General features: G+C 39.3%; 1 protein-coding gene across 1 annotated transcript in view; it reads right to left on the bottom strand.

Annotated features, from left to right (window-relative positions):
• Positions 1-2,213: 2,213 nt before the first annotated feature.
• Positions 2,214-16,248, bottom strand: part of YWHAQ (tyrosine 3-monooxygenase/tryptophan 5-monooxygenase activation protein theta) — a 22,645-nt gene continuing 8,610 nt past the window's right edge. The window contains exons 2-5 of the mRNA XM_009275585.1: positions 7,528-7,651; positions 4,843-5,006; positions 4,379-4,474; positions 2,214-3,287 (exon numbers count right to left, since the gene is read on the bottom strand). Coding sequence (XP_009273860.1) covers positions 3,228-3,287; positions 4,379-4,474; positions 4,843-5,006; positions 7,528-7,651 — 444 coding nt within the window. The 3' untranslated portion in view covers positions 2,214-3,227. The remainder of the gene's footprint in view (positions 3,288-4,378; positions 4,475-4,842; positions 5,007-7,527; positions 7,652-16,248) is intronic.

The raw sequence follows: 16,248 nt of genomic DNA, 5'->3' as shown, positions 1-16,248 counted from the left end.
AAGTGAGAACTCTTTTTCCTTAATATTCTGAAAATAAGAAGGAAGTTGAAGTGATCAATGCACTACTGTGGAATTCATTGTAGAGGTTAAGACAATAACTCTGCCCCACGGGATTTACTGTATGCAACCGTATTCAGCATACGAAAATCCCATCCTTAATCTAACAAGACACTATTGTTTTTTACTAAGGTGTCTTGGATTGTATCGTCAATTGTAAGTCTGGCTTGCAAAGAATAAGCATGGTTTGGGGTTTGAGATGTTTGTCTGTCCAGCGTTTCCTAAGCTGTGGGGCACGTCCTCTTACATGAGGTGGGGCAGCATCTAAGTAAGTGCAAATTATCTTCTGGAGCTGGAAACCATAATATGAATGCACCCAATTACTCTGGGTGTTGCACTACTAATGGAATTTACCTGGTGGGGCAGGACTAGGCAAAGTCATTTCGGGAATTACAATCTATTCCTTTTTTGTACCATCATCCTATTCCCATACACCTTTTGTTCCCTCCCCCCTCCAAAGCAATACACATAAATGGCTAAATTCTGGAAGTAACAGTATGAGGAAAAAATGCTGCCGCATTCGGTACTATTCAAATTCAAGAGCTGATGTTGCAGTTTCAAGACTTTTTTGCACAAAATGTAGATGCAATGAATAAGAGACAGCTAGAATCTGCCCAGCTTGACAGACATTAGAAAGAGCATTTAATAAATTAAGCTATAATCTAGATACGAGGCCCAGATACTGTTCCTGTAAGGAAAACTGTCAACTCTCTCGACAAATGGCGAAAGGAAGGGAAGGAAAACGGCGTTAGTGGACAATGTAGTGCAAGCTAAGACAGTACTCCAGAAGACAGCAAAGAAAGCAAATGTGTAAATGAGCAGATAGAGCTGACTGCTAACGTGTCAGCACTGAAACATTTTTCCTGGAGAATGAGAGCACTTCGGAGTTAAAAACCTTTATGAAACAAAGGATAAGAAACGCGTGGGGGAGGGAAAGAAATTATGAAACCAAAACACCGATTAAGAAGCATGAGTTTATGTAGAATCCTGCCACACAATACTTTGACAGCAATTCAAAGTGACTGCATGAAGAAAATGGAATTGATACAATTTTTTTTTTAAAAAAAGCAATGCATGTCAATTGAAGCGCATAATCTGAACAGTTTTATTGTAGGAACATTCATTGTGCACACTCAAAGAATGAACAAAAACATGGAAGGTGGAAGATGTACCATCAGAAGCCTGCAAGGACTAGCAACATGTCCTTTTTCACAATGTCATATCCTGTCTAGCCAGGACACTAATAGGAGTTAAATATTTTCAAAAACCCACCAACATGGGAAACTAAGAATAATCTGAACAGTTTTATTGTAGGAACATTCATTGTGCACACTCAAAGAATGAACAAAAACATGGAAGGTGGAAGATGTACCATCAGAAGCCTGCAAGGACTAGCAACATGTCCTTTTTCACAATGTCATATCCTGTCTAGCCAGGACACTAATAGGAGTTAAATATTTTCAAAAACCCACCAACATGGGAAACTAAGAAACTAAGAGGGAGAGGGCTAGGAAAAAAACTCTTAAGGGGGGGGGGGGAGGGGCAGGGAGTGGGGGGGGGGGGGGGGGGGCAGGGAGAGGAAAAAAAAAAAAGCAGAGCAAGGCATTACTACAAAAGGCCCCAAAAACTGGGGGGGAACAGTAATACTAAAAGCAGTCTAAGAACAACAGAAAGCAGATTATGATGTGGCAGCACACAAACTAATGTTCTAGAGCAGGACAAATTCCTCTGCATTTCTAAAAGTTTAGCAGGAATACTGGAATAATAATGATGACCATCAGTGAAAAAACACAGCAGAAGGACAGATCAGAGAATTTCAAGAGATTACAAAAAAATGTATAATTTAGATGAGAAGATTTACAAGCCATGGAAGAATATCAAGAGATTGGCTATTTTTTCTTAGGCCATTATTAAGGTGAAGCCATTAGCTCAAGTAGATTTAGTTATTAAGAAGTCCACATGTCAGGTTAACCATGAAAAGTTATCCAGAATATTTTCATAAAATGCACATTGTTCAAATATGAAATGAGTTCATTTAAGAGCAGACTTTTTAAAAGTATGCACTAGATTTGAGAAAGACACTTCTAGCACAAGATACTTACATTTAAGTTTAGCCCTTAAGCGATTACATGGAATTGTTACAAGTCAACAGTAAGTGGTTTATAAAATGTAATTTTATTTAATATTACTTGGCTGTTACAGAGGGCATAACATTTTCACAAGGCTTTTTTGGGACTACAATCAATGATTAGCAACACACAATAGTGGTCCAAACTCTCTAAATAACAATCACTGGACAAACTTGACACCTTCTCACATGTGCACAAACCTGCATGGAAAAGTACTAAATTTTATACTTGGACATGTGAACTTCAATTGGTTTTCCCATTCCAGTGTATTAAGAAATGACATGCACTTTAGTCTGCCAAAAAGCATTGCCTGTACTCCGGCAGTAACATGCTGCTTCTAATACATAGTAAAGTGAATACCAGAACTACAAAGGCAGGAGTGTAAGTGAACTTTTATTGGGAAGGGATATCAACTTAAACAGCAGCAACCGAAGATTAAGAGAAGCCCCTGTTTTCGAACACACAAGCTTCTGTATTACATGATACAGGAAGCAACTCAATTTGTCATTTTCCAAACTAGAAATGCTCAACTTGATCTGGCCCGAAACTTCCATATTCCTACTGAAAAGAATACACAGTAGCATGTGAAAGTCAATTATGGAAAGGAAACTCTGCAGAATAAGAAGGGAATGTGGAGAATTAAAAGCTATGTGGAACACTCTTTAGTTGCAATTAACTACATTTTCATATCTTACTGTAATACAAAACACAGTCAACTGGCAGGAACTGGTTCAGATTTGTTTTTAAATACCAGGTACACTTTAGTCCTCTACATAAGTGTTTGGAAGTTACTTATGTTTATATGAAATGAAGCTATTAATACTTTTCTACAGCAGTAACCGCACACCAGGAAGGCCAGGACAAACACAAATCAAGGAATGGAGTTTTCCCAAAGCTGCAGTGTGAAAAGACTATAAATTGATTTCCATACACATGGATGGGTTTTCTTTGCTATAGGAAATCCAAGTGGAGCTATAAGGAATGGAGACGTGTAAAAAGGTTTCTTGAGAAGGAAAGGGAGAATGACGCCCCACGTGCAGTTTAGTTTTCTGCACCTTCTGCAGCATCACATTCTTCTCCTGCACTGTCTGATGTCCATAACTAGAAGGAAAAGAAAAACAGCGTCAGCTTTCAGAAGCGCAGCTTTACTTCCAAAAAGGGACAACTATTGACTGTATAGAAATGAGACTGAATTAGACTTAAGGATGTCTACAAAGTACCAATGCGCTGCAGCTGTACAACCCTGGCTTCCAGTACTTGCTCAGAGAGAGGTAATTGGAAATAGTTCCCCGTGCACGGGGCACAACTAGCTCTGCACCTCAGGTATTAGAAGCAGAGCAGACAGTGTTCTAAACAGGTCCAGACTTTTGTGCTTAATAGTGAGCTACGTCATGGATCCTGCATCATTCAACCAGTCTGAATGGTAGCTTCATGAGTAACATCGCTTTCAAAAGCAGCGGTCTGAATCCTGAAAGTGAAGATTACCATTTTGGTTATTGAAGCTAAGCATTTTATAGTGCTAATAAAAGACATTTCTACTGAAGGAGTATTGCATAATAATAAATGTTGCTGTCATTTTAAATGCAGTGAATATCCAGAGAGGATATTCCCTAAAAAATTGCCTTAGTTACGTATTTTAATAGAACCTAGTGGTTCCATTAGGCACTTTTCTTAAATGGTTAATCATTATAATACATACTCAAACATCAACTGATTTTATTCTTAATACATTGAAATTCCGGATCTTTTCTGTTAAATCAAAATCAGGAAAATGAATAAAGCAAGCTGCACTGGATGTATAACAGGAAAGAAGTTTTGTTTCTGAGGTAGTCATCAAAAAGGTTGAGTAAGAATCCCTGACAGATCATGGACTCCTATTTTTTGACTCCTTGTCCTACCTTGTACGTTAAGTTAGCTGAATGCACCTTCTCCCCCTCCACTGAAAAGGCCAGCAAACAATGAAGAACGTGAGCTATCCAAGCTGTTATTCTAGATTACACAGCATGAAGTTGCTGACACCGACTTACACTACATTCAAACTAAGTTATGAAAAGGTATAGTACGGAAAATAGCCTGAATTGATGCTGTGTTTTGCGCTAGAGCAAAGTAAGGGGTTTGTTTCATCACGAATTCAGTCTAACTAAGCAAATACATGGTTACAGAACCAGATAGCACATAAAAAGGCAACTTACTGTTAGGTTGTCTCTAAGCAACTGCATGATGAGAGTACTGTCTTTGTATGAGTCTTCGTTCAGTGTATCAAGTTCTGCAATAGCCTCATCAAACGCCTAGAATAATTAAAACATCTTTAGTTTTTCTATTAACTGATCATTTAACAACCAGAAGCTAAACCTATCAGTAAAGGTAGCTTAAAAAAAAAAGCAACATTAGAAGTTAATGACCTGAATTGCTCTATTTGAAACAGAAGCGTAATAAAGGCATAATAAAAGCTTGCCGTGTTGCTGAAAATTTAAGTCATATTGTAAATACAGCCTGCTTGTACCCCTTTAATCCCACTAACAATGAGCTTGGAAACCAGACACATTAAATAGGATCATTTCCTGCATAAACTCTAGGAAATAATAATTCATATTATTTTAAGCATAAACTTTCTTCTACTGTCCCTGCAGGCATACAGAAGAAAAAAGTAACTTACTGTCTTTGCCAGTGTGCAGGCAAGCTCAGGATTGTTGAGAATCTCATAATAAAATACAGAGAAGTTAAGAGCTAGACCCAAGCGAATTGGATGTGTTGGCTGCATCTCCTTCTTGCTGATATCAAATGCCTCCTGATAAGCTCCCTGTGAGTTTTCTATTGTTTCTGTTAAAAGAATGAGAAACATTAAGGTGGTTTGTTTTTTGTTTTTTTTTTTAAAGATATGACTATTTAAACTACTCCATTAGTAGGAGACTGAACAGTCCTCCATTTAAGCCCGCTTAGCAAAACACGGCACTTACTTTAATCAAGGTAGTGATTTTAAACCCATTTTAACTACAGCTGCCACACTGACAAAACACAGGGAGCAAATTAAGCTACTACAGAGCAAAGGTATTCAAGAGACAGATAAACACACAGAAGTTAATAAATACAAACATGCAAGATGACTATATTACCTCAATGGCCTTTGATACTTTAGGTACAAAAAAAAAAAATTGTGCATTGTTTTTTCTAGAGAATTCCTGCTTTATTCCTTGCACAGGATGGACATGCTCGTGTGGGTCGGGTGTGCAGAGTAAAGGCAGCTACTAGTCTGTACGGCCCTACTTCTTCTTGAGGAAGTCTGGAAGGCATGTACTGCATAGTCCTGAAAAACTGAAAGTCTGCCTCCAAAAATTGGGTGTAGACAGGTCAAGATAAAAAACCACAAAGGTCGTGCCCAAAATAACTGGGAGAAATACCACAGAGAAATGAGGTTACCAGGCCAGAATGAGTACTTTAAGAGTGCTACATGTAGTCTGTTCCAGATTCTCTTCCGATAAGAAACCAAAGGGCCAACAGCTGCCCTAAACGTGCCTGCAGAATGGAAGCAGACTGCAGGAAAAGAAGGGCTGTTGTCAGAGCTCAGAATACAGCTCTCTGAGGGAGCTAATACCATAACTGCTCCAGAAAGTGCTGGAAAAAAAGTTTGGTAAGTGAAATCTGCTAAGTATTCAAAAAAGTCGCAACACAGACTTGGCTTTTTCAGTATTCACACTGTCATGAGGGCTAATGGACTATTAATTTGTTGAGAACAGGTAAAAAAAAGGCAAAAAACCTAGCAAATGCAGGAAATAAATTAGCTTATAAGTACGTAAAATATATTTGAAGCTGAGAAAATAAACAGATGCGCAGAGATGGAACATCAGAAAAGCTTCAAGTAAAACTCCCAGAAGTTTGCAAGAAGTCAAGCACAAAATGTATGCATGGTGATACACATAAGCTGTAACTTCCCAGCACCAAGGTCTGCTAATAAGGTTATCAATCAGTCCCTCTTCTACAGTAAGCACCCATATCAGCACGCATATCACTTTAAATGCACTCTTTTTAGCCAAGATAAGCTGGTATTTCTCTGCTCAGACAAGCCCACAGATTTGTAAATGTTGCTCAAGACAAAATATAGATCAGATTATCTTTGTGAAAGCCAAAGACAAATTGTCTTGGTTACACTTGGACCTGCTGTTGTCATTCGAATCAGGCGAAGGGTTAAGAATTTCTGAATGCAACTCATTAATGCAAAGACTTTGACTCCATTTTGTATATTTTCATCTTTCAACTTAAATGCTCTTACAATACAAGGAGACTAACAAAGCCTTTATTTAAGCGACAATCAGCTCTGTCCTCCCACTTTGCAATTCAATCGGTTTAAACTAGCCAACACTGTCAGATGCCTACCATGCCCGACCCAAAGGGACAGTCACTTCAGCGCTCTGCCTGCCTCAACAGCCCATCTCCTTTCTGTGTCACGGCATCACTCCAGGACTAATTTTAGTTTGTTATGTAGAAATGTATCACTAGCTTATGCCTTACCAAGAGTTTTTAACATCAGAACAGTATCTGGGCACCTTGCAAGACAGTTCTAATACTTAATTCAATACATCCTCTGAATAGAGAGTTAAAATCCTCCCCAGAAGAGCTTCCTGAGGTACTTACAACCACCTATGTACATGTTCTAACTTCTAGGAATGTTCTACATTCTCAGGATGCCCAGTATCAAGTGACAGTACCAGCTGTGAATTTTTCCAGGCCTTTTCTGCTGGATCCAAAAGGGCAAACTAAAATTACAGGGACAGTATTATCCCCGTGAACATCAACATTTCAGAGCGCAGCTCACACTTCTTTGGATAGTGTACTGACCTAGTAATTTTGTTGCTTCTTTATAAACTTCGGTGACTACAATGAAGTCTGCTTCACACTGAAATGGTTAAAACTTACAGATCAACAGGACTTCATCATGGAGTAAAAAATGTTGCAGAAATCTGTTTGGTGTCTTCCTCACTAACTTTATTTTTGTAAAGAAATACAAACAAACAACATTAAATATGTTAGCAGACCTTCACCTAACTTGTTTTCCAGAAGCTCTGAATAAGCATTGTCAAACAACCATCCAGAAATTTAGGGTAGATGACAGGAACACCAGCTAAAATTCCCTGGCATTCTATGCTTAAGGTCTATTCAGAATTTTACTCTCCATCTGTATGAACACTGGAGATTCCCAACTGAAACATAGTTGTTCCCACTCAGCTAACTCATGTGAATTCAGAGTAAGATACTGGCACGTGTACCTCATTTACTGTTCCCTCGCCCATGGCCCAAAACAGAAGTTTGTTAGCTATTAAAGACCCAAAGACCACAAGGTACTTACGTTTTCTGTCATCACCACAGGCAACTTCAGCAAGGTATCGGAAGTAGTCTCCCTTCATCTTCAGGTAGAATACCTTGCTCTCTGGATTAGTTGCATTAGCTATTAAATATTTGTCCAACAGCTCCTGAAACAACAACAACAAAAAGACATTGACATATTACATACACCATTTCAACTAAGTTCAACCTATTTTTCTTCTCTCCAGAAAGTTTGGATGGACTCAAATGTTTGCTACAAGGGAAAAAGGAGTTTTAAAGGCATTTTAGATAGATGCACACTTATTTAAACAAGCTGTGTAAAGGCACAAAGCTAGAGACTACATTAAGTTGATCAGTCAGCCATCTGATCAGACTGCAGAAAAAGTAACAAGAAAAGGTTTACTCGCATATAGTTTCAGGACCAAGTTTAGTTTCACGATATGTACTTCTCACTTCAAAAACGTTGTTGCAAATGAGTAAGCTTTTACTGGAAAAATGAAACACTATGCAGAAAGTTTCAAAGCTATTTATAAAGAAGAACTTATTTCCACTTCACAGGAAAAAAATAAGAAAAACAACTCTGCCATTTTTTGTATAAATTGTGTTCATTAGACTTGTGATAAGGAATCTCCAGCCCACCTACCAGAGAGAGCCAAGGATTCGAACCCGTCTAGTCGGTAGCCAGCCTCACCAAACCATACCAGCTCTTTGCAAGGCTGTAAAGTAACACCCGCTCCAGCGCAGCAGGGAGGCATCCTTCATGTCCGCCCTCCCTCTCCCGGGAATGGGAAGAGCTATACAGTGCTCTCCAGCACACCCTGAGCTGCTAACGTCACTCCCCTTGCTCGCAGGTCTCCTACCTGATAACCAGAGGGACAGGGAAAGGTTTACAAGCCTCCAGCAAAAGGAGGTAAGTCTCTCTCCAAGGCTGCAAGGCCTCTTAGCCCTTCCAAGATAGGGGTGAAGGCGAAGGACAGAAGAGGTACAGGATTTTCCCCCAGCAAAGGGGGTACTTCAGAGAACTGACAAGGAGGAGAGCAGCTTCTGGCTGACCTCCTTGTCCCTCAGCCCCGGTGATTTTACCCAACTCATTACCACAACCGACCCGTGTTCTCTGGAGTTAACAAAAGATGCGAATAAGTTCCAATAGACTCAAGGAAACCCCACAATACTCAGAGCAACTTTACAATAAGAATTTAAGTGATAAAGATCTGCATTCAGTGACTTGGAAAATAAACGGGTCATAAAAGCAGCAGAAAGTTTCCACAAAGCTTGCAAACTGTGGCTAGTTAAGTAAGATTTTTGTTACAGGAACATGTATCCAAATTCATGAAGCAGCTACAAAGAAAATGTTTAAGGAACTCTAAGCTTTCAGGGCAAAAACCCTGAGCATTTTAACTAGCAACTGTAGCACTACAATCAAAACAAGATAATTTTAGACACAAACCTACTCCCTATGCATACCACCATACCATTATTACTTCCTTTAATAATCAACGGTAGCAGAGCAATCCAGCTGAAAGTGTTTACTCATTCCACATCCATTTGAGGTGCTGGCAATTATTTTAAATGAACACTTGTAGTAGGGTACTTCCAACTGGGTGAAAAAAAACATTTTTGCATCCACACAGTGTGCTTACCATGGATGTGATATTGCATATAGCTCCACAGACAAGCTCCCTTCAGGGATCCTCCCACCAGGGCATTAAGAAACAGTAAAGAGTTACAAGTGCTCTTATTACCACCCTAGAGAAAACAGCAGGAGGGTAAGATGATACCGAGCCTGACATACCCTTCCACTTACCAAATCAGAAACAGACATTTTTAGGACTTTCTGTAAGGCTAGAAAACCACTGCCAAAGACTGGACACTGGCTAGTATGTCATCAGGATAAGTGGGGAATTTGTATAACAGTTTAACACAGTGAAGTATGCAAGGGCTTGAGCAAGCATACACCTCACTGGTGTTATGGAAAAAGCAGCAAAACCTTAGGTATGTTTCAAAACAAGAGTTAAGACATAGTAGGCAGATGGGTAATACAACCCCATATTAATACTGTTATTTTGCATGAGTCATTCCCATATTAGAATGAGTTATTCCCACCCTACAGGTTTCTGCAGTGAGAAAAACACATTTTGGCTTGATGTTTTCCCGACGCTTTTCTCCTATGCTGGGTATCAACACCAGCCATAAAAGCGCAACGCTACACAAACCAGTTTCAAAGTCTCAGAGATGACAATTCAATAACCTCAAGTGTAACACAGAAGTTTGATTTTACAAGAAACTGCCCAGAACGATGAAGGTTGACACGTAATACACCTACATTTAGAAATGTTCCTCAAATCAGTCATGATCAAAGAGTAACTACCAGCCTCTAAAGGCCATCCTAAGGTTGGGACTGCATTAAGCAGCAGAGATGCGATTTATCCATGTACTCAGAATTATATGTGAAAAACTACGACATAGTCTAAGGAGCACTGACCAGACAACCAAGAAAGATATGTTGTATGGGATTTTAAACCAGGTATTTGACAAAACTATATCTTTGATTTTTCTTTTAAATGCTGAAATAAAATTTTTCAAGATGTTGCAACTACATCAACAAGGGAACAAACAGGCATTTTTCTTTTATGCCTTCCAAAACCTAAGGATTTATTGTAAACTTAACACACAAAAAATATTACTGATCTTATTATAAAATTCTGTCTTGGAGGTAGCTCTAGCAGTAGAGCACTGTGCATAACTGATGCGGCTTGGTTATGACTTAACAATACTCACACCCCGGAATCTAGTGTACACTAAATAATGTTTACAGGAGAGCTTTAGCATGTCTAATTTAGGCTGAGACTCAAATCTACATCCCCTAGAGCATTAATGCCCACTTTTTTTTTTCAGATGGGGTAGGCCACACACCTCTTCCAGGAGCACAAAAGGATTTTGCCATGGGCCCAGCCCTACCGCAAGCATGTAGCGCTGTGTGTCAGTGCATCCTGAAAGTGCTGCCTCCACTATGCAGGTTTGAAAACCAGTGGTTCTGTGCAGATTTCTGAGAAACTCAGAGAAAAAAGCGGATGCGGGGAGTGAACTGTAGTTTTTCAGACAGCAAAGAGTGGGTTACGTACACTGCTTTATTTCCTAGGCACTCCTCAGTTGGAGGAGCTGAGCTGCCCAGTCAGCAGCTCCCACTCCCAGTTCATCTCGAGGGCCTCCTAATCCTTACCACAGCACAGATTTTTCACAACTGGGAGAGATCTGTGTCTCTGTCAGCCAGGGTGGAACATCCTCATTCTGGACTTTACGTATCCAGTTTTAGTTTTTTTAATAGCCTTAAATGGAACAAGATCTCATTTATGAATCATGTAGGATAGAACAGAATACAAACAGACTTTGAGTAAAGCTAATTATTTATCTATCCAGACATTGTCTTTCAAATCAATAACGTATTTGGTACACTTAGCGAGCCATTCATCTCAGGACATCATCATCATTTCTTGGAAGGCATCTTACCCTCCCTCTAACGGACAAAATGTTGGCAGGGCAGTGAGAGCAGACAGCACAGTAAGCTAAATGATTTACTTTACACTCTTGTGAGTCAGCAATAACCAGGAAAACTCAAGATTTCCTACATCTTTTCTTTATCTTTCCCCACTTGGGCTTTTCTACCTTTCCATCAGACAGCAATCAGCCAGGAGTCCTTATTTTAAACATCAGTTGATAGTAAGTAACATTAATACAGGCAGCCTGAACAATGAAGCAGACCTCAGCCAACCTCAAAATCTATTATGATAAATTTTACCTAAAGAGAGACAGGCACTGCCACAGGTATGATTCTGTGATGGTCAGCCAATACAGTAGACTGCCATCCATGTTCACATACAGCAAACATGCCCATCACCTTTTTTTTTTTTTGTCAGAGAAAGTTATGTATCAAAATACAGTTGCCATCATCATTAAGAACTGCAACCCTTCTTACCACCTTCTAAACCAAGACCTGAACAACCAGCAATTACATGCTCTGCAAAGTGAAACATGCCTCAGACGCTGCCATAAAAAGCCACATGATGTTCGAGCTGCTGGCCACTGGCCTGCCCTGTTGGTGGGTGACTCTCAGAACCACGAGCAGTACGAAGACGCAGGAATCAAAACTCTGTCCTCAAGCCAGATCCTTCGTGTCCTGCTGCGGTTGCATTAGAATAGGTTTGCACTTTGACAGTTCGTGGTTGGTATCTGCTACTTCCCCCATAACGATACATTATTCTCAAGTGGTGCGCTGGTCCTCCTGTAGTGTGACAGGATTTCCCACCCCACTTCTCATTAGTGTTACTCATCCATCTCAATTTATTTCTACCTTGTTGTCCCAATAGCATCATATTCTCATATATGATATTCTTTTCCCCTCTTACAGAAGGCAGGCTTATCTACTAAAGAGACGCCAGGAACAAAGGGCTACCGGTCCCTGGAGCAGATCCGCAGCTGCCTGAAGGAGGCATGGGGAGCAGGCTAGGAGCCTGGCAGCAATCCACTTCTTCCCCTTTTAAAGCTGAAATTTATTTTTTTTATTTTTCTCTCCATTGGCAGACTTATTCCTTTACATGCCAAGAGAAAGTTACATTTCAATTGCCTTTTTGGATCTTTCTCCAGCTCTACTTTTGTTCTTTCCCAACTGAATAACTGTCCTTTCTTAGTCTCTTTTCCCCTCTGCTTAAGCAGGAACATGTGGTTGTAGTATCAGACCATTGCAATTAACGTGAGCCAGAAATATTAAGTTTAATTCATCTGCTCTCATCACTTCCCCATTATTTCAGCTGTATGAAAAGCAAGCAGTTGAAGGAATATGCCAGCTGTATCTTCACTTGAAGTGCCTGATAGAGACAAAGAAGCTCCCTGAAGACACAGCTCCTTCATAATTATTTGTTGTGTATGCATCCAGCCAGCATCTGCTTACATACACCATGCACACAACCCCTACAATTCATGTACCAGTCCCACTCCACATACGCTTTGTTACCTGTTTTCAGGACAACCCCTTCTTTTAAAAGCTGACATCAAAACAGAAAGTCATACTGACGTCCCCTCATCTAAGCCTATTTTAAAAGGCTAGCCTGATTGGGACATCAAGTTAACCACAGTGCACGCTAAATACTTTCTGTACAATTTAACTATGTGGTAGGTTCAAGTGGCAGAAAAATACCACCACTATCTGATCTGTGCTGTTCTCTCTTCCCACATATTCAGCTATAAAGAATACTGATAGCAAAGATGAATTAAAAAAAAAAAAAAATCTTGAATACCAAATTCACCTTTGAGCTGCCTTCAGCACTTGTGCCATTTAGAATTGTACTTCAATAAGAAAAGCAAATATGTAAGTCTCTGCATATATTCCAATACCATCAGCTAGTAGATATATTCTTCACACTTATCTGTTCAATACCAGAGGATGAACATGAACCGGGTCAGCTCCAGAGATTATCTACTGATCACAAGTAGTTTAAGGTCAATTTTCAAAGCAAGCTAAAGATATCATGTGCCTAGGTACCGCCAGAAGTTCTCAATGTGGTAAACTGAAGTAACTCAAAATATTTACAATGCTACCATCACTCAGACGTCAACACCTATGACATGTTTGGGTCACATCACCAGCACCAAGTTATTCAATGTTATGCTATTAAAAGACTGATCTACATTGCCATTTGCATTTCTCACCAACTTAGTATATAGTATATTGTTACTTTTGCTCCACCAGAAGGAAAAAAAGTCAATGTAAAAGCAACCATCATAAGCAGCAGTGCTCTCCAAAAGTTTGCTCCCATAAATATAAACTGGTTAAGTTGCTGCATGATCTTTAGCAAGGAGGAGTGTGCCAATGTTCCAAATAGCTGGCATAGAGTTTTGTGAATAAAGTCCGTATAAAGTTTGATTTTCAAGTCAGACTGTTTCAGCAGTATTCTGGAGCCTAAGGCCCATATATCTTACTTCAGTTTGTTTAAAACACCTTATTCCAACACCATCTTCATCTTCTGGGCATATGATTTTAAATGCTATTCTTTAAAAGCAAACATTATAACAGTTTGTGGGAAATAATTTGTATTTGCAAGTTTTAGTAGTTTAAGAAAAAATCCTCTGCTGGTCTTTAATTCATATGACACAAAAAACATCTAGAGAAAAGAAAATCCAATAGTATTACTCTTTTCTGATACAAGAACAAACTAATCAGTATCAATGTATATCATATAAAAAAATTTTATATTCTCCTCACCCCATGATGGAAAAAGTTCAATGATATATAAAAAAAAAAAAAGACCACCAGCTTGAACTTCAAATCAACTGCTCAGAAGTTCTCTGCTGTCCAAGTGCTCGTCAGACCTGCCAGCAGAGGAGGTGCTACCATTCCACAGGGTAATGATTTTCACAGGTCTTACAGAGACTAGATTGAGTTTTATTACTGTTTCCTAGGTGTTCCTTCCCTTCCTGAGCCGACACTAAATGTTCCCTACTTTGAGCTTTTAAGTGCTTTTGATTTTTTTTTTTAAGGAGTATTGAAGCTAGCTACCAGAACAGATGTTACATGGGTGACAGCAAGTAACTGATTATTTAACATTGTGCTTGCCTATAACAGCATACACTTATTGGCCAAACCCTACAGAACCAAATGGTCACATGCAAGTGAAGAAACTTGTTTCGAAATAAACCTATTTTGAGACAAGGTTCCTTAAAAATAATGCACATGCACAGAATGCATGTCAACACCACTTTTTTTTTTAGCAAGTTAACTCACCACCCTGAACATGGATTCAATGTCAGTCCCATCTAGAAGATGAGCAGCTTGCATCTAACAGGCACGCTATGATAAGTGTGTGACACTACATAAATTCAGCCAGGACTGCAGTGTGCAAAATACTTGGAAAAATTCGTCTCAAGTATTTCTGAAGGTCCATCCAGCTCCAATATGAGAAAAACCACCTACAAGCAGCATACAGGGAAAAGGTTTCCACCCTAACTGCAGTCAAAAAGTAAAGCTAACAAGTTGGTGAGGCAGCTCAGACCAATATACTCCCTTAATATAACTGTTAAACACTAATTTAAACACATTAAATGTTCCAAAGTCTTTGACAGCACAGACGACTGGTGTAGGCTCAGACCTTTCAATAAGGCTTCTACTCACAAATGACTGCCTGTTTTAATCGTCTAGTAAATTGGTATTAAGACTTCTCGACTATTTCAAGTATAATCAGTCATTCCAAAGTCCACAGTATGACTCACTGCAACCTAGGTGTGTTTTAACATTCAGCAGTTGTTTTCTTGACAGGAAAGGGAGAGTCCCCTTCTGCAACAGTAAGATCACTTTACTTTCAGAAGTGTAATTCAGCAGAAGTAAGTTCTTCATCGTTCTGGATTCAAGCTCTATGCATCAACTCCTTTTGGGAGAACATTAAATCGTTTTCATACAGACCTCTTAAGACCATTAGTATTTCAGTTGATATATAGAGGAAAATACGTGTACGCCTTTCCAGTAATGGCATGGCCTTAAGATGACCTGACAAAGCACTGTCAAAAGCAGAGACAAATGTACCTGGCATGGAAACGGAGGGGGTGACCTAATTTGTCTTTTCCATTTAGTTCTGAGTCTTTGCCTACATAGTTTTAAAAACTGGCAGTCAATATTTAGGATTGGCGCTGAATGAAGTATCTGGAATCCCACTTAACAGATACATTGGAAGCCTGAGCTGCAGCACGTCTGCCCACACTATTCCCACCTGGAGTTGAGATTAATTTCATCTAGAATTTACATTCACTGCTTACATTTCTCCTAAAACAAGAAGTTAGAAAGTTCTGTGGTCCCCAAAGAACTATTTAAGCCAGGAACTAGAAGTGTGTGGAAATGCAAGTTCTCCTTTCTATAGATTTTCATCAGACAAATCCAGTGAAAGTCAAAGAATTATTCAAGTTTTTATGGAAGAGCCTAAAGTTTTCCAGTTTCCCCCTGCCAAATGTAGAAATGAGTCTTCAAAAAAAAGCCATTCCCCTTTTTAATAATTATAAATTTTTGCTGAAGTAATGGCTATACAACACAGCCAAAAGCTTTCAGGAAAATTTTCTTGGTATCAGACAGATTCATCTCAAATTGATTCTAACATTCTTCAATGATTGCATTTTCCATATTTTTAATTCCTCAAAATACTTCAAGTATTATTTTCCTCTTAGTAAACATGCATTACTGATATCAAATTCTTCCCTTCAGAATCCTGACTACCTAAAAGTTTCTTCCAGCATCCTCTATTTGTGATCTTCCATAATATGATAGAATCCAACAAAAAAGTCTAAATTTGCATTTTAAAATATTTCTATGCTCTGCAGCTACAGAAGCCCTGAAGGTACGATTAAATGATTGACTGAGATATACTAGAGTAACAATACTCAAAATGAACAACAGGATGCAGGAGTTACATGGGTTTAAGGTATGTTGCCCTTGTGCAAATAACTGATTTTTAAAGCCAGCCTTTCATGATAATTGCCCTGGTTTCGGTAGGGATAGAGTTAGTTTCCTTTCTAGTAGCTGGTACAGTGTTTTGGATTTAGGATGAGAACAAAGTTGATAACTCACCGATGTTTTAGTTGTTGCTAGGTAATGCCTACACTAGCCAAGGACTTTTTAGTTTCCCATGCTCTACCGACTGAGAAGGCTGGAGGTGCCCAAGAAGCTGGGAGGGGGCACAGCCAGGACAGCTGACCCCAACTGGCCAAA

The sequence above is a fragment of the Aptenodytes forsteri genome, unplaced genomic scaffold, assembly GCF_000699145.1.
Source record: "Aptenodytes forsteri isolate BGI_AS27 unplaced genomic scaffold, ASM69914v1 Scaffold94, whole genome shotgun sequence".
Taxonomy (NCBI): domain Eukaryota; kingdom Metazoa; phylum Chordata; class Aves; order Sphenisciformes; family Spheniscidae; genus Aptenodytes; species Aptenodytes forsteri.
Note: the sequence above shows the minus strand (reverse complement) of the source record. Positions and strands in the feature narration are given on the sequence as shown.